We start from the raw sequence: 24,333 nt of genomic DNA, 5'->3' as shown, positions 1-24,333 counted from the left end.
TGAAAACTAAATGCTCTTTTTTAACAGCCAGGATAGTAATGTTCTATGCAATATTATCACAGTGCTGAATGGTTTATGTACTTATTGCACCCTGTTGTGGACCAAGGAAATAACAGCAATTTAAAAATCAGCTGACTTAAAAATTTGAATATTAATTCATATATATTCATATTTATATATTTTTTTCATTAAAAAATTACAATACATTTTCATGGTTCATTCAGTACAGTCTACTTTGTGTCATTTTTTCATTCAGTATCAAATTTTAAAAACTAGTAGGTGATTAATCGTTTATCAGCAGGTACTGCCCAACTTAGTTATCAGTACCTGTAAAATTTACTTTCGGTCGACCTCTAATATTCAGAACACAAGATTAATGTCATTGAATTTGTGGCAAATTATCAGCACCTGAAAACACCTGTTTCTTCAAATCTCTGTCTCACATAAGGCCACTCCACCTTCCTCCTCCATTTCTCAGAGAGAATGTGTACCATGTATGAATGAAGTGCACATTTCTTGCACGTGGTGGCAGTTTTGCATTACCCCAATACAGACAATAATCCAAAATGTTTACCGGTTGCCAAAATTCTACCGGTTTATCATAGTCTTGAATGCTATCTATCCATCCATCCATCAGGGTAGGGTTAGTTAGCTCAGAATAAAAACAACAGTAGCCAATGGAAAGGCCCCACCAGGAAAAAAAGCAATGTATCAACATTATGTATAAAATGTATAAAAAGTTGCAGACAGTATCACAATTTTTTCCATAAAAGACAGATCAGTTATAATGCAATAACAGCTTTTTTTTTTTTTTTTTTTGGAATCCAACTATTGTATCTTCAGCCTGCCCACTCAGAAAAAAATTTGCATTACCCCTCTATTCTCATTCTCATTGTCTCATTTCCAACTGCTCTGCCACTTTCTCTAAGGTTATTTCCCTGACAGAGCACATCCGTGTCCTTACAGCCAAATACATAGATTTCCTCCGGGATCAAAGCATATTGAGCACAATGTCTGATATGCTTGGTAAAACCATATTCCAGGAATACAGGGGAATATATGGTGCATATAGCTCTCAGACATATGAACAGTTTTATAGATCTTAACTTGCAATATATCTTTTCAAAGACTATGCCTGCAGTATCCAATACTTTATTGGTGTTAACTCCATTGTTGTTTAAATTCCTTGTCATCCCCAGCAAGCTTTTACCTTAATGTTTCCAGCAGATGTATAGCATAAATATGAAAGCTGCATAACATGTTTACAGTGTATTCAGAAAAGCACCATAATAGGATGCATGCGTTCAGGCATTAATCTGAAAAGAAGCATCAATAAACAAAAAGGCGATGATGTTTTGAGTCAGCAAACCCATTAAGAAGAAAAAAATTATACAATTTAATGTCAAATCTGCACACAAACCTCATTCAACATGCAAACAGAATATTTGTACAGAAACATTGTACAGAATTCCTTTAAAAACCTATCTGAGCATGACTTTAAGTGAAGCCGTTTCTTAAAAAGACCATAGCTTAATGTTTATACTGTATGTCCAAATGAACAAAACTGTATTTTCTTGACAGCTTGATTTTCCTAACTGTGTGAAATTTGTGTATGAAGGATTTAAAATTGATATGGAATCATGGAATTCCAATTACTAGTAAGTCACTCTAAGGCAAAAGAGGCATTTTTTTTTTTTATGTGTGAAAATTGTATATGTGCCTATCTGACAATATACTGTAATATGGCTAATGAGTTAACAGCAGCAGACTCACTGTAATGTATATGGCATATTGAATGTGGCTATGCAGCTTGTTAGTATAGCCTGAACCATTAATTAAAATGCATACAGTAAATGTTCAATGAAGCATTTGAGTCTAACTGTAGCAAGGCAACCGATATGTTGCCTTGCCCTTTTGGATTTAAACTGAAATTATGATTTTTTTATTTATTTATTTTTCATTAGCAACAACTCCTTTGTACACATAATAACCCACATTTTATGAATGAACTGTATACAGTATATGCAAAATAAAATGTCAATAATATTTGCCTCAAAAAAACAAACAAATACAAAGTTCATACCCTGACATAAATCTTGATTGGTTACAAGATGACACAAATATTGAAGAACGCAGAATTGTGTAAATAGGATTTTTTTTCCTCTTTTCTCCAATCAAAAAAAAAGGAACATTTTGCAGCAGCTCCACAGTCACCACAGATTTGCAAATATTTAATACAAAAACACCCCACAAAAGTATACACAACTGACATGATAGATCAGTTAAGGTACACACAAAAAAAAACTAAGCATTGCAAATTTATGTAAGAATGACTGAGAGTTGGACAATAACACATTAATTGCAGAAATGTCCTTCGCGTTCCATTGCGTTGCAGCTCTTTCCCTTTTGCTCCCTTTTGACTGACCTTTTGCAAGAGCTTGTCCAAGAAATAATTTGTCGGCGGTCCATTATGCTGTGCTCTGATTGTTTCCCTTGATTTCTGTGGAGACCCTATCCTTGCGTCCAGAGTATTCTCCGATAAAAGAGCCGTCCTCATTGAAGTGAGCATCCTCGTCACCATAGTCCGCCATGCTGTCTCCGCTGTCCCCTCCTTTCAAGTCACCATTCAAGGAATGTTGGCTTCCTTTCAGCGGTTTCTCATCATTGTCACTGTGGAAGACAGGAACACATACAAAATTAGTACAAAGTTAGAAGGCTGTCTTGGTCCTTCTAAAGTTTATTTGACCTAGTCAAAGCCTCAGCCAATACCATTTTCTAGAATGTTTTAAAAAGCTGGATAATATGTACAGTAAGCTTAGATTTCTACTCCTGTTACTCTCTGAACAGTCTACATCACTTGTACACAAAACAAATATCCCATTCAAAATCCAATAATTTGCGTGCAATGGAAAATGAATAACTTAATGCGAAAACATCCCTCCAAGTCTATAAACAATGATAATCTATGACAATTTGCTGCCTTTTCAAACACACAGCTGTGTGTAAGTGCCAATGGGACCACCAGCTTCAAATCAAATGGACTAATTGGGTGGATTTCACAAAACCTGAAAAGAAAATGTCCAAGTAGCCTAATATTTAAATAATTAAATAATATTTAAAGGAATAGTTCACCAAAAAATGAAAATCCTCTTGTAATTTACTCACCATCATGCCATCCCAGATGTGTATGACTTCTTTATCGCTGAACAGATTTGTAAAAGAACATCACAGCTCTGTAGGTCCATACAATGCAAATAATGGGCGCCAAAACTTGAAGCTTACATAAGGGTAAAAATAAAGGAACTTTAGATGACTCCAATATCTTCTGAAGTGATATGATAGGTGTGTGTGAGAAACAGGTCAATATTCAAGTAATCTTTTTACTATAAATTATCCTCCCTGCTCAGTCAATCTGCACTTCAGATGTTCTTTCCCAGTGCTTGAGGAAAAAAAGTCCCCTGAAGTTCAGGGACTCTCCTTGTTAGTAGTAAAGTTGAAGTTCATTTTTTATTATTATTATTTTCTCTGTGTGTGTGTGTGGGGGGGGGGGGCATCTGTTTTTATATCCCCCGATTTTTCCCCCTATTCTTTTCTCTTCTCTGCACGCCAGTGCAGTCTACGCCCCCTATGAAAGAACAAACAACCTCTAAAAGAGTATTTTCTCTAAAAGAGTACACATTGGAGTTGAAAGTCTTTTTAAAGACTCGTCTTTAAATGCTGAGCAAGGTAAGTGCTTAGATGGCTTTCCTCAGCACATATGCCTAGGGACGCAACCTTGCCTCCCGACTCAATACTACATCCTCCCCCGCTGCAAAGCCCCACCAGGTACGTCAAATGCTGTCGTCCTCTTTGCGCCCCTCGTGCGGAGCTTGGACGTGTTGCTTTCGCTTTCCAACCCATCATGCTGGCTGGCCAGGGCCATCCGACTCGGCTACGCAATTAAGTTCGACAGATGCCCGCCCAGTTTCAGCGGCTTCCACTTCACTTCGGTGCACGAAGAGAACACCAACACCCTGTGAGCGTAAATCGCAACCCTTTTACACAAGGATGCGATAGAGCCTGTCCTGCCAGCTGAGAGGAAGAAGGGTTTCTACAGCCCTTACTTCATCGTACCCAAAAAGGCGGTGGGATCTTGGATCTGCGAGTTCTCAACCGGGTCTTACACAAACTCCCGTTCAAGATGCTCACGCAGAGACATATTCTAACATGCATTCGGCATCAAGATTGGTTCGCAGTGTTAGACTTGAAGAATGCGTACTTCCACATCTCGATCTTGTCCCGTCACAGATACAGTCGCATTCGACTCCTCGACGGCTTGTCCCTGTCCCCTCACGTCTTCATGAAGGTTGCAGAGGCAACCTTTGCACCGCTAAGGGAATTGAGCATCCACATACTCAATTACCTCGACAACTGGCTGATTCTAGCTCACTCTCGAGAGTTACTGTGTGCCCACAGGGACCAGGTGCTCAGGCACCTCAGCCTTTTAGGGCTTCGGGTCAACTGGGAAAAGAGTAAGCTCTCCCCGGTTCAGAGAATCTCTTTTCTCGGCATGGAATTAGTCTCAATGACGGCGCGCCTCACAACGAGTGCAAGCAGTCATTGCTGAATTGCCTCACCTCATTCAAACTAGGCACCGCAGTCCCTCTAAAGAAGTTCCAGAGGCTTCTGGGGCATATGGCATCCTCAACAGAGGTCACACCGCTCGGGTTGATGCATATGAGACCACTTCAGCACTGGCTTCAGACTCGAATCTCGAGATGGGCATGGCGCCATGGCACATATCGTGTGATCTTCACCCCTTCCTGCCGTCAGATACTCAACCCCTGGACAGACTTCTGAAAAGTGGTGGTACACAAGAAAAACTGCAGATACTCTGTAGACAAAATTAGAGAAGTGCAGGTACTGTGTACCGGTGAGTACCTGCCTACTTGAAACACAGCATTTTCCCATTCTTATTCTACTGTTTTTGGTGATTCACAATCTTAATGCATAGTGCCCCCTATTGGGCAGAGAGGATAATTTATGATAAAAATTACTTGAATATTGATCTGTTTCTCACCCACGCCCCACATCTCACCCATCATATCATGTCTGAAAACATGGATTTAACCACTGGAGTTGTATGTATTATTTGGAGCTTCAAAATTGTGGCACCCATTCACTTGCATTGTGAGGAACTACAGAGCTGAGGTATTATTTTAGAAATCTTAATTTGTGTTTTGCTGAAGAAAGAAAGACATGTTCCTATGCTGCCAGGAAGGTGAGTAAATCATGAGAGAATTTTTGGGTGAACTATCCCTATAACTTATAAATTAACCCTTTTTGGGGCCTTTTTTTTGTTGCATTATGACTTTATTTGAATGACAAACATACACTACATCACAACACTACATCAAGTTCTTAAGCCACATTTTGTATTGTCTAATCCAAGGGTGGGGAACCCTGCTCCTAGAGGGCCACTGTCCTGCAGAGTTTAGCTCCAACCCTAATCAGACAAACCTGAGGAAACTAATCATGGTCTCGATTACTTGAAAAATGTAAGGGCAGGTGTGTTTGATTAGGGTTGGAGCTAAATTCTGCAGGACAGTGAGCAGGGTTCCCCACCCATGGTCTAATCAATGCTTTATTCTTCTGCTATAATAATATGAAATTTATTTCAAACTGAATTTCAATCTGCATTATCTATTTATTAAAGGTCTTACTGGGAGCCTTTCTCAGCAAATAATGATGTACTGTATGTGATTAAATGTGATTAATTAATCGGCATGTCCTGTAATTAATTTTATTAAAATTTGAATTGAATGCCAGCTATGAATGACATATATATATATATATATATATATATATATATATATATATATATATACACTCACCTAAAGGATTATTAGGAACACCTGTTCAATTTCTCATTAATGCAATTATCTAATCAACCAATCACATGGCAGTTGCTTCAATGCATTTAGGGTTGTGGTCCTGGTCAAGACAATCTCCTGAACTCCAAACTGAATGTCAGAATGGGAAAGAAAGGTGATTTAAGCAATTTTGAGCGTGGCATGGTTGTTGGTGCCAGACGGGCCGGTCTGAGTATTTCACAATCTGCTCAGTTACTGGGATTTTCACGCACAACCATTTCTAGGGTTTACAAAGAATGGTGTGAAAAGGGAAAAACATCCAGTATGCGGCAGTCCTGTGGGCTGAAAATGCCTTGTTGATGCTAGAGGTCAGAGGAGAATGGGCCGACTAATTCAAGCTGATAGAAGAGCAACTTTGCCTGAAATAACCACTCGTTACAACCGAGGTATGCAGCAAAGCATTTGTGAAGCCACAACACGCACAACCTTGAGGCAGATGGGCTACAACAGCAGAAGACCCCACCGGGTACCACTCATCTCCACTACAAATAGGAAAAAGAGGCTACAATTTGCAAGAGCTCACCAAAATTGGACAGTTGAAGACTGGAAAAATGTTGCCTGGTCTGATGAGTCTCGATTTCTGTTGAGACATTCAGATGGTAGAGTCAGAATTTGGCATAAACAGAATGAGAACATGGATCCGTCATGCCTTGTTACCACTGTGCAGGCTGGTGGTGGTGGTGTAATGGTGTGGGGGATGTTTTCTTTGCACACTTTAGGCCCCTTAGTGCCAATTGGGCATCGTTTAAATGCCACGGCCTACCTGAGAACTGTTTCTGACCATGTCCATCCCTTTATGGCCACCATGTACCCATCCTCTGATGGCTACTTCCAGCAGGATAATGCACCATGTCACAAAGCTCGAATCATTTCAAATTGGTTTCTTGAACATGACAATGAGTTCACTGTACTAAAATGGCCCCCACAGTCACCAGATCTCAACCCAATAGAGCATTTTGGGATGTGGTGGAACAGGAGCTTCGTGCCCTGGATGTGCATCCCACAAATCTCCATCAACTGCAAGATGCCATCCTATCAATATGGGCCAACATTTATAAAGAATGCTTTCAGCACCTTGTTGAATCAATGCCACATAGAATTAAGGCAGTTCTGAAGGCGAAAGGGGGTCAAACACAGTATTAGTATGGTGTTCCTAATAATCCTTTAGGTGAGTGTATATAAACAAAATATGGACACATTACAGTACTGCAATTTCTGTGAAAATGTGCTTAATTTTTATTAAAATAAAAAAATTAAAAAATCACAATGCAAAAATAGTCTTCATTTTCTTCATGCAAATAATATTTAGCATAATGCCAGTTTGGCCAAGCTGGGAGATTAGCTTTGACCAGCACAGCTGAGATTTTATTTATCTCATATCAAAGATATTTTTTGTTTTAAGTTTTAAGAAGTATGAAATATTCCTATTGTGATACTAACTGCACATGTGCAATATGAGGAATAAAACATTTTTATAAAAAAAAACTTAAACCAGTCTAGTTTGCTGGTTTTAGCTTGTCTCCCAGCCTGGAAAGGCTGTTCTGTTGGCTGTTTTTAGAAGAGTCATGTGCAATTCTCAGATTTGGAAACCATCTTAACACAGTCGAGCCCATCTTAAATCAGCTAAGACCAACTCAAACCATGAAACTTCAGCATAGCTGTTTTGTGCATCAGGGATCAAACGACAAAGGTGTTTTACCAGTTTAAATATGAAACAATCCTAATATGCTACATGTGCAACTCAAAGCTACTCACAAAGCACCATGTAAAGCAGGGAACACATCAATGCATTGATGTGTAAACAACACATACGTGTGGTGGTTACTTTAGCTTGCTGCATGTCCAGAGCTCGGATTGGTTTGATGCTCACTTTCAAACCAGAAAAAAATGCACAAATTAAAGGAAATAGTGTCAGAAGTTGCAGTCATTTTTGCCACTATTTGAGCTGTGAGCAGTTTATATTGCTGGCAGATTGATGTACCTGTATTCACAAAAGGTGTCGTCATTTATGCCTGGGGACTCCAAGTCTGGGTGTAGGTCCTCTTTCTCTTTTACTAAATAAAAAGAAGAGAATAATTTAAGGTATTTCTAGTTAAAAAACAAATTATTTAGCCAAGAATAGAAAAGTAAGCTTTTGCTAGAAAGATGTGGTGCAGTGTGGTGGAGTAACAAATATACTTCCGTTTGCTCTCACCAGTAGTGAAGAAATTACACCTACACCTATCAAATTTCAAAGCTTTACAAATTAAGGTTATCAGCCAATAGAATCAATAATATATATTTTATATTGGAATTATACTTTATATAACCTAATTTTAAGGGAGAATCTCACTTTGTAATTGTACAATATGTTGCAAGTAACTCTTTATGTTCACAGTAATTACAAAAGTAAAACTTTAAGTTAAATATAACATACTTAAATCAATTGAGCGTCTCAATTATTTGGGTTTATTAGGAAATTAGTGCAATATGTATTTATTGAAAAAAATTAAAATATATAGGCTCAGCAAGTGAATCAGATTCATAATAACATGTAAATTGATACATTTAACTCATGCTGTTTCTACACTAATTACAAAACTTTCATAGTTGTAAAGGTTACAATGGTATAAGGATTTGTTGTAGCATGATTAAAAATACAAAAATAGTATTAGATCGAACCCTGAATCAAATCCAATTTGCAGCCCCCAATGGAATGTGCAAAATGTGAAAATATTCTAAAAATAAATGCATTAACACCTTCTGAATGCTACTGTGATGATCAAGGTGTGAATGTCATTCAATGTGTTTTCCTTTCTTAATTTCAGTGCATTTTTTTTTTCTTTTCTAATTATTAAACTGACTGGCTTTTTCATTCTTAAAAGAAAATCTCCAATGGTTTAAAAAAATTGTTTTTTGTATTATTATTTTACTTTAAATATATATATATATATATATATATATTACCTGACTGCTATTTAAAGCATTCAATTCACATTCACAAACCCATTAAATGGAGAGCAACGGAGACTTTTGCTTAAGGATTATTCCAAATTCAATACAAGTTAAGCTCAATCGACATCATTTGTGGCATGATGACTACCAAAAAATCAAGTTTTGACTCATCCTGTCACGTTTTATATAGATCAGGCAAGAGAGCAGGATCTAAGTGCAACGATCCACAATCAAAAGGAATTAAATCCTTTGATCCACAATCAAAAGAAGATTAGAATACATAAAAGATGATGGTAAAAAAACAAGACAGTCGTTTGTGGTAACATTTAGCCATGCAACAACGAACAAGAACTGACAATCATGGAACAAAACTAGAGGGTATTTACAGTATACAAAAAGGTGCTGATGAGGGAATGGAGAACAGGTGAGGGAGATGGGGAATAGATGGCTATGACAAGGGCAGTGCATCCTGGAAAATGTAGTTTAGGGGAACTAATGACGAGACAAAAACAATTTCAAAATATGAGTCCTAAAATGGCGGTGACTGTAACATATCTCTCCTTTTCTTTTAAAAAAGCAAAAATCTGGGTTAGAACCAGAGACTTACAATGGAAGTAAATGGGGTGAACCTGTAAACATTAAAATATTCAGTTCTGGAGGAGTGCACTTGTTTAAGCTTGTCTGGGCAGATTTAAATTGCACTCTTCTCCAAAACAGGAACCAGCAACTTTTGGGAGAGCACATTTTATCGCGTATTATACATTCAAATGTATTTATACAAATTTTTTAGCTGCTGGGTGCAGTAAAAACTTCTAGGTTACTGTCGTTACCCCCGTTCCCTGATGGAAGTTTATCTACAAGACGTAAACAATAATTTGTTAACATGATATTAACGTGAAAAAACCCACACTTAATAACCTTTTCTGTGTCAAGTTACAGTATCTATTATTATAAAATCATTGCCATGGCGACATAACCCCGTAAACCCTAAAACATCCATCAAAACTTTGATTTAAACAACTTCACAGCTCAAATAATACACAAGTTTTAACAGAAGAATTAATGTGTGCCCCATTCACTTCCTTTGCAAATGCTTAACTGTAACCTCGAAGAAAAGGAGGGACAAGTTGAAATTATTTTTGTGCTAATCAACATTATGCCACAAATGCTGTCGATTGAACTTAACTTGTATTGAATTCTGGAATATTCCTTTAAGTCTCGCACATCTCAGATTTTTTTGACAAATACACTTTAATAATCTCATCTCTTAGAGATTCAGATCTGCAATTCAAAGTCAGAGATTTCAATCTGCACTCAAACATTTCTCATCAAATTTTCCAAATCATATGACCTCTGCTATCTACATCAGCTACATATATATATTCTTACTGGACGTCAAAACATTTTCTAATTTGTGTCTATTTTCTTTGAGACCAAGTTGATGGTGACCAGGGAAGCAGCTTAGATATTTTGCTAAATATATTGCTTTTGTGTTCCTTTAGGGTTGGAACAGCATTAGAGTAAGTAAATGGGACCCAATTAGCTATAAAAAAAAAAAAAAAAAAAGCAACCTATGTGCAATATAATTTCTTCCTCTAAGCAGGAACTTCTGCCAATTTTGATAGCAATTGATTTGTTTTGGAATGCAAGAGTGTACCTGCGTATTTTCCTCCTTTGTTTCGGTGTACAAAGCAGGCGATGAGTACTGTGAGGGTTAGTAGTGCTATAGCACACATGAGCCCGATGAACCAGCCCTGATTAGAGATGCCACCATGAATACTGGCCAGACCTGCGAGACACAAAAGATTCTCTTTCAAACACTGTGTTTGACATTACCTGCTGAAACATCATTTAATGTTGATTTCAACCGAGAATGTCTTGACACTAAATGAAAGACGGCAGGCTAACTCTCAGAATGGAAATGTTATACTAATATTAAACTGCCTGACCGCTTGGCTAATTAATCAATGGTAGAGACTGATAAAGCATAATTCCTTTTATCAAGTCCACAGAACACATGCTCCGGGATAGACATGTAGCACGCCATGCATGATAATTTTATTAAAGAATGTTGCTTGCACTTTTGATGAGATGGAAATAAGAAGAGACAAACACAAATGATTGTTCTTCTCTGTAAGTTTGGAGACAGCTTCCATCTCACCTTTGGCCCTGGCCCTGGTCCCTAATGTCTTAAAAAATACTAGAATTATCAACCCAGCTTTTAGTCATAAGACACACTGTGTATTCAGTCCAAGGTTCGAGCCCTTCAATGACGTGGAAATTATTAGAAGAGTTTAGTGCATCAGATATCATCCAGTTACCTTCAACCACTTTGCACATCCTGTAGGTGAAGTTGTGTTAGTATACATGCTATGAACTCACTACTCTCTATATAGAAGACATCATAAATGGGGGCCAAATTATTACATAATACTGTTTTTCTAAATATTTCGTAAATCTGAGGCATTTCATTACATAACGTATTCATTTCATAATGCAAAACTCGTTAAATTTGCTAAATGTACACGTCTTGTTCACATTTGTTTTTTCCACCGAAACCTTTGAACATGCTTTCCTTAACCACATACTTTTGAAAATTATGACGTTGGGAAACTGAAAATTGAGTTTTATGAAAATGAAGACAGATTATTGTGGACATGGCCTGAATAATATATTTATAATTCTGTATATCTACTTATACATCTGTTATATTACATGCTTCAAAGGCTATGTTTGGAATAGAAACAAATTGAAAGGACAGAACACTTATTTTATGAATGTAAATTTGCTAATGCCTTCTGGGAAGATTTACATTTCTGGTTATTTCCTAAATTTGTCAATTTCTCTGATTAAACAATACAAATGTGATATTTGGTATATTTGCTAAAGAGAGAACACACGACTTAGCAATTAACATAATTATTATTCTTGGGAAATTATTTTTGCTTAAGAGTAGATTCATTAAAACGGTACTGAACTTTTATACATCTCACAAGGATCTATGCCATTATTTCATATCACTGAAGTCAATGAAGAAGAAGGTTTCCTTGGAACTTTGCAACTTTATTGAAGAACTTAAATTGCAGGGAACCCCAGTCTGTATTCAAAGAACTTTTGTGAAATCAATAAAACAGCTTTGTTGCGTATTAATTTGTTTTCTTAAATAATCAATGAATTACCACTTTAACAACAGAAAATCAGACCAGAATTTAATTGAAAATTTATTAATATTTTTGGTCTTTTCTGACCAATAATCCAAGCCTTAGTATCAGATGTGGGGGGACTCGAGTTACATGACTTGACTGGAGTCTGACTTGAGTCACAAATTTAAGGACTTGTGACTTGCTTGACTAAATTAAGAAAATGACAACCACCACAACCTCAAATTTCATCAGATATTTCAAAATCCACAAGGAAAGGTAAGTAAATCATTTCATTATCCAGTAAGATTACTATGTAAAATTACTGTTCAAATGTTTGAGGGTTGTCAGTAAATTAAAATGATTCACGATTAATCTCTTGTTTTGACTGACTGTCTTCAGAAAAGTTTCGATGGCATTATCTTTTCATATTACCTCTGTATAATGCCTAATAAAGTAGTGTTTATACGCGCAGGGCTGATTTGTGTACAGGCGTTACCAGGGTAACAGCTATTTTTTTGCTGTTCCATAAGCGCCACCTACTGTCAGAGAGCAAATTTGCATTTTCATTCAGCCCGTCTGCTGTTTTTGTTAGATCAATGTGAAAATCTGACTGCATTTTGACACAGCATACACGCAGTGTTATACATTTTAACCGGTTAGTTCTAAAAATCTAAACAATTCGGATAATAAGGTATCTAAAAGTGTTTTTAAGTGCCCACGATAAAAATACAGTGCATGTTCATTAACACAATTTACTAATATATATATATATATATATATATATATATATATATAGTATAACACATAACTGTTATACAATTAAAATATAAATGTATAAAATATGTATATATGTTCATCTTTTCAGAGAAAAAAATAAATATTTATTTAAAAAATTTGCCTTTATTTATTTTAGTACTGTGGCTTGACTAAACTTGACTTGAAACTCATCAGGACTCGAGTCGACTTGCTTGAGATGAGTCACTGACTTGATATTATTAATTGAGGTGAGTCGCTGACTTGACTTAACTTGCTTGATTTGTCTGCACTGCACTTGAGACTTGACTCGAGCCTTGATGGTTAAGACTTGAGACTTGCTTGTGACTTGAACATGTGTGACTCGCTCCCACCTCTGCTTAGTATGTCTTTAGAGAACTTGGACTATGACGCACAATTCACATGTACTTCTTTATAATACTTGTAGGTCCCTTTTTAAGCTTTAAAGTGAGACACTATCCACTGCCATTACATTGAAAAGATGGTAATCTTGTGATTCACCTTGGACCTGGTTATTTTGGTTCATGGCTTACAATGCTTTAATTAAAATCCCTATAGAAATAATTAATGGGGAAACGCTTCTGGAACCAAATGGCTGAAAAAGGGGGCGGAACTGTTGCACTTTATTGTAATTATAGTAATTCCAACATAATATACAGTTTTGTGGACATTTTATACCAATGATATTTCACTGGTGGGGCCACCCAGTGCAATGCCACATAAGTAGAACCCAACGACTGACAAAAATATTAAATCAAATATTTGTTTTCCACTTTTGAATTCTTCATAGGAAAGAAGGTCATACAGATTTGGAGCTACACAAGTATAAGTCAGTTATAGCAGAATATAAATTTTGTGTGTGTTTTCATCACCTTCAGGTGTAGCAATTAGGCAGACTGTTGTCTGTTGTCAAAATGTATTTCAACACATCTCAATCACACCACACATCCCCCTTTGGGCAAAACATGCAAATTGAACACATTTATTCTCAGACTCTATTCAGGACTACGGTATTTCCGCACCAAAGGACAACTGTGGCTATCGCTCTATTTTTGAATGACATCCTCTAATCGTGATGTGTTTCCATTTACCCTGTTATTGTTAAAATTGCATTAACCATTGGTTTGGCACAACACTTTTGCTTGACATAAATGGTGCTGTATATATTGAGCATGCTGAATGGAGGTCTGCCACTCTGCATCTGCCGCCACAGCAGGAGAGAAAAAAATCTTGCGCCACACGTGTCCTAGAGCTGATTGACAACGGTGGGTTGTGAATCAAAAAGGGGTTGCAGGTCTGTTTTGGTAGAGTTGAGGGTGGCCGAGAAAAAGCAATGCAAAAAATCATATAATAATCACATGCTGTGAATGGGCTTGGTAACTTTTTAAAGGGAGAAAACACTTCATACATCTTTTGTTTTTGACATGAAAGGCTGTGCATTTAATCAAACTCAAATTTATGTGATTTAAAAGGCAAAAATTAATCTGTCACTTGGTGGAAGCTAAACCAGGCAGATGCCAACATGAACAGTTTATGTGATGTGCCCTCATCCTCAAAAGCCTTGAACAAAACTTTGCAGGATGAAATAAAAAAAATCCAGAGACTACATTTAATAGTTCACATCACTAGCAACAAGGAAAAACATAGAATGTACCAACCCCTTTTGTTATGAATTATTGGCTGCCAAGAACATGGAACCATCAAAGTTTTGACATTTAGGAACTTAATTTGTCAATTTTACTTTTAGAAATGAAAGACTTGATGCTTTTTTTTTTTTGTATGATAAAATGTTGGTACAGTTCAAGGGTCACCACTTGATGCCCAATGTCAAAGGTCCTGTAGCACATCCTGATAAGAACAACTCTCCTAAAGGACTTGTTCCTAAGCCAGGGAGCCACTACAATAATTTAAGCACTACAATACCCTCATCTACAAATTCCAACAGCTTCCTCTTATCCACTTAGCAGCCACTATTCTTAGATCAACACTCCCATCTGTCCAACAGTCACACCTACTGCTACACACTTTTTTCCAGCATTGTGTCTCATTCCCCCGATAAGCTGGTACAAATCAGTCCTTGACACCTTGGCCATTTATAGACCACAGTGTTGGCCCAAAGTGGACTTAACCGGTGATGTACTTGTGTTTTTTATGAAAAAATAATAATAAAATAAATAAATAATATTCCTTTCCATAATTATATTCTTTACTATTTATTTGGAACTTCTTGCATAAAAATGCCTCATTTGTTCTTTTAGATGTAGACACATGTTTTTGTGTGTTTTAATACCTATGGAAGAAAGAGTTGCATTAGCCACAGGGGAAACAGTGTTTTTTCTTTGAGGAAAGCGAGGGCCAGTCTTTCCTGAAAAAAAGACAAGAGTTTAAACAGTTTCTACTAGCTTTAATGGGGTTATGTGCCTAGGAAAGGATTAGGGACTGCTGCTAACACAAAAAATTATGTACTAAAAATGAGGACACTAAATGAAATGACTATGCACTTCCCTAAAAAACACCTTAAACAGTATATACTGGTTTGCTGGTCTGATTGCTGGTTTTAGAGAGGTTTTGGGCACTGGTCATTTTGGGAGACAAGCTGGCCAACTAGCTATACCAATTGAGAACCAGCTTGGCCATCCTTAGAAATCATCTTAAACCACATAAGACCAGCTTAAACCAGCTAAGACTGGTTAAAACTGTTTCAGTAGGGTAGCACTGTACCAAAAATGTAATGTAGAAAAATAGTTTCAGCAGATAGACAATATAGAGGAATGGTTAATAGTGAGATCTAATTATCATATTCAGCAACTACCCATGGGAAATCTATGCCTCTAGACTAATTCTCTATTCTAGCTCGGCCATTGTATACATAATGCTATGATTGGCTTACACAACAAGGACTGAAACAAAAAAAAAAAGAGTAACTACATTACACTACTTTATGAAAAGTATTACTACATGCATTTCGAAGATGGACGCCAACAGAAAAAGGTAGAGTCTACTACTACTGTGTTAGCTATTTCTAGAACTAAAGAAAACAAACAAAAAATCATACTGATGTTGAAAGAAGCCACATCTGTCAAAACAAAAGGAATAAAAGTAGTGAAAAAAATTGATATTGCAAGGATGACAGAAAGATACTGAAATCAAGATAACTTTAGAACAAATGCTATTCAAAGAATATCAGAGCCTGTTACAAAAGCACTGTAAAGCATGAGTGCAATAGCAAGAAGCACAGACAACTCATTATGACATTTAAAACAGACAACTAAACATTTAAAAATATGATTTAATATCTTTAAATGTGAAATATGATGTCATACAAGATTATTACACCAGGGTTTCAGAATGCGCTGAAGATGAAGTCTATCAAGCTCTATGGTGAGCTCTACAGTGATGCTATCATTTAGTAATACCAGTGGCGAATTCTCAGGGCCAGCAAAGCCTTTTCTGCTGGTCTAACATGCCAAATAAATATTTTTCATCATTTAATTCTCATTCACCTTTTTGCCTATGTATTTCTAATAGCTTTCCACTCTTAATTAATCAACAAACAAATAGAGAAAAACAAAAAGTTTACCAATCAGAATTTATTCCTTGCTGTTTACAAGCGAAACGTGACAACTGTTTCACAAATCGCATGCCCAAAGCCAAGCTTGTTAGCCGAAGCAGCAAGTGAGTCTGAGCTCCACCCCCTAAGGCCTTCAGAATTTCCACAGAATCCCTCAAGTGCAAATGAATGAGCAACAAATGTCAGATTGTCAGATTCATCAGCCAATCATATTGATTTATTTGTTCTTGATGGGAGTGATCTTTAGGATATGTCCTGGTCGAGGCCTTCTAGCTGGCCTTGAGTGACACAATCACGCTTTAAGTGACATAATATGAAAGTGAAGAGCATGAGATCTTGCTGACGAGTCGACTGTCAATACTTCCGCTTTCGCCATTGAAAAGGAGATCCTTATGGATTTCCAAACCGGCGATGTTCTGCATGACCGTGTGATTGCTTAATTTATTAATCATGAAAGGAGGGCTGATTTTCACTTTAAGCTAATTAGTAAGTGCTTTTTGCATTGTTATAGCAACACCAGGAGTTTTCTATGTGTAAATTAGGCTGCTGGAGCTTTTGGTATCAGATCAAGTTTTGAAAACTAGTGCTGCTTTCCATTCAACTCGGAAAGTCAGGTTTTACAACTTCCTACTAGGAAAGGTGCAATGGAATACATCTTGAAATCAGAATTACAACTTGTAGGCTCGTGCAGAAATTCTCAACTCGCCGAGATGCAAGGGGCATGATGTCACACAAACATGACCACACTCAGGGAGATATACAAATTTGGTGAAAAACATTCACTTTATAAGTAATATCGATACATGAGTTAGTTTCCAAATTACATGATATTAAAGCTTGTTCTACAGAAATAGGTGTATCAGATATTATAATCTCTTTTGATAATGTACACCTGAAGCACAAGTTGGGTTGCTAGGAGACATCGCTAATGATAATCAAACCCCTGCTAAGCTAACAGGAGCGTTGCAGTTCTGACTATCTGGGAATGGAATGGATTTATGGTCAGAGATATCAAGTAGGAATATCCCACATCCAACTTGAATAAAATGCAGCTAACCGTGTAACCTGATGAAAGGAAATTTATTGCAAGCAATATTTAAATTGCAAATATTATTAGATAGATTTTTCCAGGTATTATTATTACACTGAAGGCCTAGATTTTTAATGCACAGCCTGTCACTGGTAATACCATAGTAGCTTGATGTATATCATAGTATGAATGCATATCATATTCACATAACATGGTATTCCAAGGTACTTCAAAGAATCCCATGGTATTATTTTTGCTACATATATAAAAAAAAAAAAGCAAAGTCCAAAAAGAAAAGTCTAAGTGCTAAACTATGTATAACTACAGTAAAACATAAAATTGTTTTCACAAATTAATAATTTGCTAAAAAATACATGTAGCACGAGCCTCATCAGAGAAACAAAACTAATGCAAGAATAGTAAAACGTTTTCACCCTCCTGTTAAAATCTTCCAAATTTACTTTTAAAAAGAGACTTTCTTCTGCGTTTAAAATAAATACATCTTTTGTTAAAATTAGGTCTACTGTATATAGCACTGGTGTTTCTCACTGACACATAAAGATGTCTTGCCTCATAGCAGAGCAGTCATTTATTTTCAATAAATATATATTTCAATATATCTTCCTATGTGAACCCTCAGTCAAAAAGACATAAACAGCACTTTATCAACAATTGGCTCACTGCTGATGATTAGTAAGGCGCTTATGAACCATTAATCATATTAAATGTGCCGTAAATTCACAGCTGTGTGGTTCTTTTCTTTTCATATTTTTTTCCCATGTAGATTACCACCTTATTTCTACGTCTGTAATAAAAACAATCCAACATTTCCATCCCCAAAGGCAACACATTATTTCTTATTATTATTCAAGCCTAGCTTTTACCCTCGAATCAATAAGTGCTTGGTCTTCCGCGACAGTGATGAATGCAACCCAGTCGCACCCTAGTATGATATTGTTTAGCCATAAAGAAATGCTTAGATGGACATATGAAAAGCTTGGTGAGATGGGAGGTCGAAATAATGTCCTCTGCATTCATCGGGTCGATGCCCATAACTACAGCAACTTGGTCAACCATGTCAAAGTGGCAGATTCTCTGTCCTTTGTATTGCCAAAGGCTGACACTTCAGAGATGACCCCCACCCCTGAGCTGCTGTTACCCATACTCACTCGCTTCTGGGACAGTTACGCACTCCTCACTGGCAGCTGGTCCGCAGCCCACCCGCGTACAGCACCGCAGGTAGAACTTGTATCTGCTCAGGGCTTCGAGGTCCTGGAGGTGCAGCTTATTGCTGTCAGCGGAGATGTTCATGGTCATCAGAGGACCTACTTCCCCTGTGTCATTTACTAAACAGGAAAAGGGAAATAGAGCCCATCTTCAGACACAGGAATACAAAGTCAGACTTATTTATAAATAAATACACTATGTAGGCATCCCCTTCTAATTTACAGGTTTGGCTATTCTAGAGAATTGTGGGCTTTCAGATTTGTAGCAACTGCTAGGAGAGCCTTTTTCTTTTCCAGCTTGACAATACCACTGTGCACAAAGCAAGGTCTATAAAGAACAACATTCAGTGTAAAGCCATCCCCATTGACAAAGATGGTTTTGAAATTAAAAGTTTAACAAGCACAGACTGTGTGAATGTGGTGTTCAAGTGTCCACATACTTACAGTATGTAGTAAAATTAATGTATAATTTCATATATTAGAAACCATGAGCGATCATAAAAATAACAGAAGAGATTTGCAGCATTTTGATATGAATTTATAATGTCTTATGGTTGGTCTCACAGCTGAACTGGTAAAGGGAAGGCCATGTCATTGAAATGTCAGATGCATTTTGTCAGCCAGAGTAGGTCAAATTCAATTTCTCGCTGACACAATCTGACAGTTTGCACCATGATGTTATGACAACTTTAAAACCCATGTTGTGCACCATTCAGAATAAAATTGAGAATGCCTTTTATATTCCAACTGAATTCCTGATGGAAGCAAATAGAATCCAGAATCAACTTTTTTGAGTGTAGTGTGTATATATATATATATATATATATATATATATATATATATATATATATATATATATATATATATATATATATATATATATATATGCACATAGTATATTATACTCTATGCACTCAATGTTTTAAATTACATTTAAAAGTTATATTTAATTAATAAACCTTAGTTTTATGAACAAAGGTGGAAAATCACTACATTTACCAGAGAAAGTATTAAAACACCATTTCTGGTTGGAGTCATGGCACAGTGGTTAGTGCATGTGCTTCTGACATGTTGGGCCACTATGCTCTTGAGTTGACACATGTTCAAATCTGCCCTACAACATGTCCCTATTCCATTTCCTGTTTTCTCCCAATAGTTCCTCTCCATTATGTCTATAAAATTACCATTTCTAAACCCTCGTAATTTAAAATGTGAAAAAAAAAAACGTTAATTTTTTATGATTGCAGCATATCTAGATCTGGCTGTGGGCCATCTGTGCAGTAACGCTTTAATCCCAGTTGCTATTTTACATTTCACGAGTACAGCTGTGCACTCTATCACCAGAATTTTATACCACTTTCTTCAAGAAGACTTCAATGAGCCCACTTCAAAGGGAGCACAATGGCTCTCCTGATGAAAACGTCCCTTCCTATAATACTCAACCCGACACTTGGACTCAATGATCAGCCGCAGCATCAAATATAGTTAGCTGACGAGACCTCCCAGACTGTACGCATCCTAATCGGCTTCGTCATCATTCCTGCTGGGATCCGGTTGCGTGTTGAGTGTTGTGTATGCCTGGGATAGTGTTCTGCTGTGAAATAATGTATGTAGTACAGTGTGGAGTCAGTGCGAAAGAGGACGTCACACCACCGGTTTTCAACACAGTTTTATCTTGATGGTATCCCGAGTCACAAATGTCTTTCTCATAAGCACTGTGCTACCTACCTGCTTTGCTTGTGTTTGGAAAACCTCTTTGTAAATAAATTATGAAAAGGCTCTAGTAATATTTACAGAATATTTGCTTCCCCATGTTTCCAATTTTACAATAGTAAATCACTGTTACTTAACCATTGCTTTGATGTGCATCATTAACCTGCTTTGTTAATGTAATCAGTTGTGTTATTCACTATAAATACTAATTAAAACCCAAGTATGCTCTAATGCCATGCAGACAATGGTTGCTTAATACGCTAGTGCATCTTTAATTTCGTATAACAGGACAGTATAATGAAAAGAGTTAGGCAACTTAAAGTTGAGGTGATTGCTTCCCATAAATCATTTAGTAACAATACTGTGTTTCACTGAGTTTTTATGCAGTTATATTCACAATACTAAAGTCTCTGTTCAATATTAAACTGCTGCCAAACTTAAAGATGGTGGCACAACAATATCTCCTAGTGGTGAGGTGTAGGCATCACTCGATGTAATGAGACGTGAACCATTATAGAGCTATTTGATGTTTTTAGACATCCAAATCTGCATCATAGGGAATACGTGGGCACAGGAATACAGATTTTTAATGCTCTTTTTCTCTTAAACATTTACTTTCTTCAGCCTATTAAGCGAGAGAAACGAACGCACTCTAAAAACATACAATGCAAATGCAGTGGTATTTGGTTTCACTGCAGAATCAATATGTTACAGCTAGTAATGTCACTGTGCCATTGGCCACATCAGAAATGAAAATCAGGAAAGCTGTTTACTGGAACCCCTGTGGATAGGCCGAACAGCAAGATTTAGATTTTCACAGCAACATTTATGAGCATGATGGAAATTTGATGGTCACATACTCAGCTGGTACTGCAAGATGTAGCCAATTAGAACTCCATTTGCATCAATGGGAGACGACCAGGTCAGGGTGACCTTGTGTTTTTGGATATTTGTAACCCTGAAAGAAGCCGCTTGACCAGGAACTGAAGGCGAGAAAAAAAGGAAGAAAGAAAGTAAAAAAGAAAAGAAAAAGAAAGAACAAAAGATTAGATTGATGTACACATTTTAAGACATTTAAGGAATAACTCTGTCATCATTTACTCACATACAGTCATTCATTTTTTTGAATCTCATTTGACTTCCTTTCAGCATTACTGACATCAAATACATCACAACACTTTTTTGAGGGAATATTAGTAAATATTTTAACATACGTAAACACAAATGAGATTTGAGAGCTGCGGCTGAGGGGAAAATTGTCATTAAATAACTTAAATAGCACACATGTCTTATATAGTACTTTTATGGTGCTTTTGGGGTAATTTTTTGTTTTTGTCCTTTTTTGGAGCTTGAAGACTCGGAAGATGAGAAACATGTTGTATGGACTTCTTTTATGGAACTTTATGGTGTTTTTTCTTTTCTTTTTGGAGCTTACTGGTGCTTTGAGAAATTTCTTCACAAATTCTCCTTTTTTTTGTCGACAGTTTGAAATGGCATGAGGGTGAGAAAACAATGGCAGGATTTTGGATGAACTAACTCTTTAGAACTAAGACCATTATTCAATCACATTTATTACGCCCAGTACCAAGTGTCTTATTTTTAGCTCTTGAGTTCATCTGGTCTTCTCCTCACTCACCTCCCTCTGGGGTTTTGAAACTGACCGGGTGACTTCCAGGCCCATTTCCTCTGTTATTAAAGGCCATGACAATGAGGCTGTATTCTGAGAAGGGCCTGAGCCCTGTAACTACCGCATGGGTCCTCTCCCCAGCAAATGTCAGGGAGTGTTTTTCTCCATGTGTTTTCGTTAAGTCAAGTGGACTTGGAAGCCTCAACCAGTTTACCTGCAACACACATTGACACAGTAGAGTTCAAAATCTGGAATTAAAATTTGAATTTAAATGTGGAAATAAACAGAGTTTTAGGATATTGGAAAATGTTAAACAAATAAACCTTATGACGTAAAATGAATACGAATTATTTCATATTCTGCATTACTTCTAGATCACTAATCAAACAATACATATACAGTATATATATATATATATATATATATATATATATATATATATATATATATCACACAATCACACACTTTGAAACATTCCCAAATCATGCTGGATAACATGGCACATCATGTTTTGTAAAACATGCACAAACTTGTATAAACTGATAATAATATTTTAAATGAAAATAAAAAAAAGATATTAAAATAGAAAAATATATAAAAGAAGCATTTTGCAAGTGGACTTTTGAACTTTGCAATATACTGTATCAGGTTAGAATAGTCAGTTCGCTTTTTAAACACATGTGGATAGCTGTGACATCCTGCTGGGAGACAAGAGGAGCCCCACGGTCACAAAAGGGGGTCACTGACCTTTAATCTACGGCTAAAAAGCAAAGACATGTGGAGAGAAATTACCATGTAGCCCCCCAGATGTCCATGCAGTTTGTCCTTGTGAACATGGGCCCATCTAACCTTCACCATGGTCTCATTCATAACTTCCACTGCTACATCTTCTGGAGCTGCTGAGGGGACTGTAGACAAACATAACACCCAAATGTACAAAAAAAAATCTTCTCAAATTACAATTTTTCTACATCAGGATAATGTCACCGAATTAGATTCAGCTATATCCTCAACATAAGGACAAAGAAATGTGGTGTAATTTTGCGGGTAATCATGGGGAAAAACTGTGGTGGGGGTAATAGCTGTTTATGTGGAGTTATAGACTATGATATTGTTTTTACGATTTGTAACTACATTTGGTTCTCGAAACTCTACGCAAATTGCCTACGCTAATGTTATTTACCATACAGAATCTAAGTAATCTATATAAACAAAACACAACATTCACAGGCTCACAGACTGTATGTAAAGTCACTTGCTAAAGGGAAGAGATTTTATGATTACAATGGAATAACTTCAAGCAAACACGCACTAAGATAAGAAAAATAGAAACACTAAACTAAGCCGACTACACACAGACATAGTGACCTGAGATAACATCGGGAGGGCAGCTCCAAAGAAAGGCAAGAGAATAATTAGAGCTTAAAATGTAAATAGCTTAAAGCCATGCTAACATTTCATTTGTCAGTCTGTGGATGACTACAAAGACTCGGAGTGAGGAAATCGTTTTCCCTCATGCAATTTAATATCCTCAATAAGGCAAAACAAATCACCATATCAGTGCTACCGTTTGGATATTGAGTAAAGGCAAGATGCAATTTCATTGGCGCTCGCTCTCTGCCTTGTAGCTTTGTTGATACTCTCACTTTTGGTAGGGGGTTCTGTTTACAGGGCAGTTCTTATTTGCAATTTAACATGACCTGTATAGCCTAAAGGAAGAAAAGGTTATAAAAGAGGCATATTTTACATACTTTGTATGCTCTCAATGGTAAGTATGCACAATATTTTTACAGTGAATGAAATGTCATTGGTTTTGCCTTAGTTGAATGCATGCTCATTGCCGTAATTTCAGATACAAAGGAGAATGTTAGTACTCACAGTCCTCTCCTGAGTATGCTGTTATTATTTTGGGGTCCGGGCCCCAGCCCGCATGGTTCTTGGCCTGAATTTTGATCTCATAAAGGACGAACGTCAGGGTGTTTTTAACAACAAACGAGTGCCTCTTAACGATGTGTTCTGTCCAGTCTTCCTCAGTACCATGTCTTCTGTAGCTTACCTTGTACTCCAAACCTGGGCCGTTGTGTTGAAGAGGTGACAACGGCTGTGACAAAAGAATGAAACAGCTCAAGTAAAGAGGTTGCAACATACAACATTTATTATTATTATTTATTCATTTATTTGAATAAAATAATTTTTTTTTGGTTTAGATCAGACGAAGATGATCAGTGAACTTGATAAACATAAACTTAAAAGGAATTTGCCATGTTCAATACAAGTTAAGCTCCATCGATAGCATTTGTGGCACAATTTTGATTAAAACAAAAAAAAAATGTGGTAGTCGCTCACTTGAATAAAAATAAAGGCACTTACAATGGAAGTGATTATGGATAGTCCATAAAGAAT

At 36.7% G+C, this 24,333-nt stretch overlaps 1 protein-coding gene across 5 annotated transcripts in view; it reads right to left on the bottom strand.

The window, feature by feature from the left end:
* Positions 1–1,126: 1,126 nt before the first annotated feature.
* Positions 1,127–24,333, bottom strand: part of LOC127653873 (neural cell adhesion molecule L1-like protein) — a 143,404-nt gene continuing 120,197 nt past the window's right edge. For 3 of the 5 annotated variants that reach the window (XM_052140675.1, XM_052140674.1, XM_052140677.1), the window contains 10 exons: positions 23,809–24,031; positions 22,723–22,838; positions 21,940–22,144; positions 21,164–21,286; positions 18,534–18,710; positions 15,819–15,839; positions 15,054–15,128; positions 10,504–10,635; positions 7,894–7,966; positions 1,127–2,670 (listed from right to left, as the gene is read on the bottom strand). In XM_052140675.1, the coding sequence (XP_051996635.1) occupies positions 2,469–2,670; positions 7,894–7,966; positions 10,504–10,635; positions 15,054–15,128; positions 15,819–15,839; positions 18,534–18,710; positions 21,164–21,286; positions 21,940–22,144; positions 22,723–22,838; positions 23,809–24,031 (1,347 nt within the window). In that variant the 3' untranslated portion in view covers positions 1,127–2,468. The remainder of the gene's footprint in view (positions 2,671–7,893; positions 7,967–10,503; positions 10,636–15,053; positions 15,129–15,818; positions 15,840–18,533; positions 18,711–21,163; positions 21,287–21,939; positions 22,145–22,722; positions 22,839–23,808; positions 24,032–24,333) is intronic. The other 2 variants (XM_052140676.1, XM_052140678.1) reach the window with 2 other exon arrangements.

Source organism: Xyrauchen texanus, chromosome 13, assembly GCF_025860055.1.
Source record: "Xyrauchen texanus isolate HMW12.3.18 chromosome 13, RBS_HiC_50CHRs, whole genome shotgun sequence".
Classification (NCBI taxonomy): domain Eukaryota; kingdom Metazoa; phylum Chordata; class Actinopteri; order Cypriniformes; family Catostomidae; genus Xyrauchen; species Xyrauchen texanus.
This window is presented reverse-complemented; position numbering and strand designations above follow the sequence as displayed.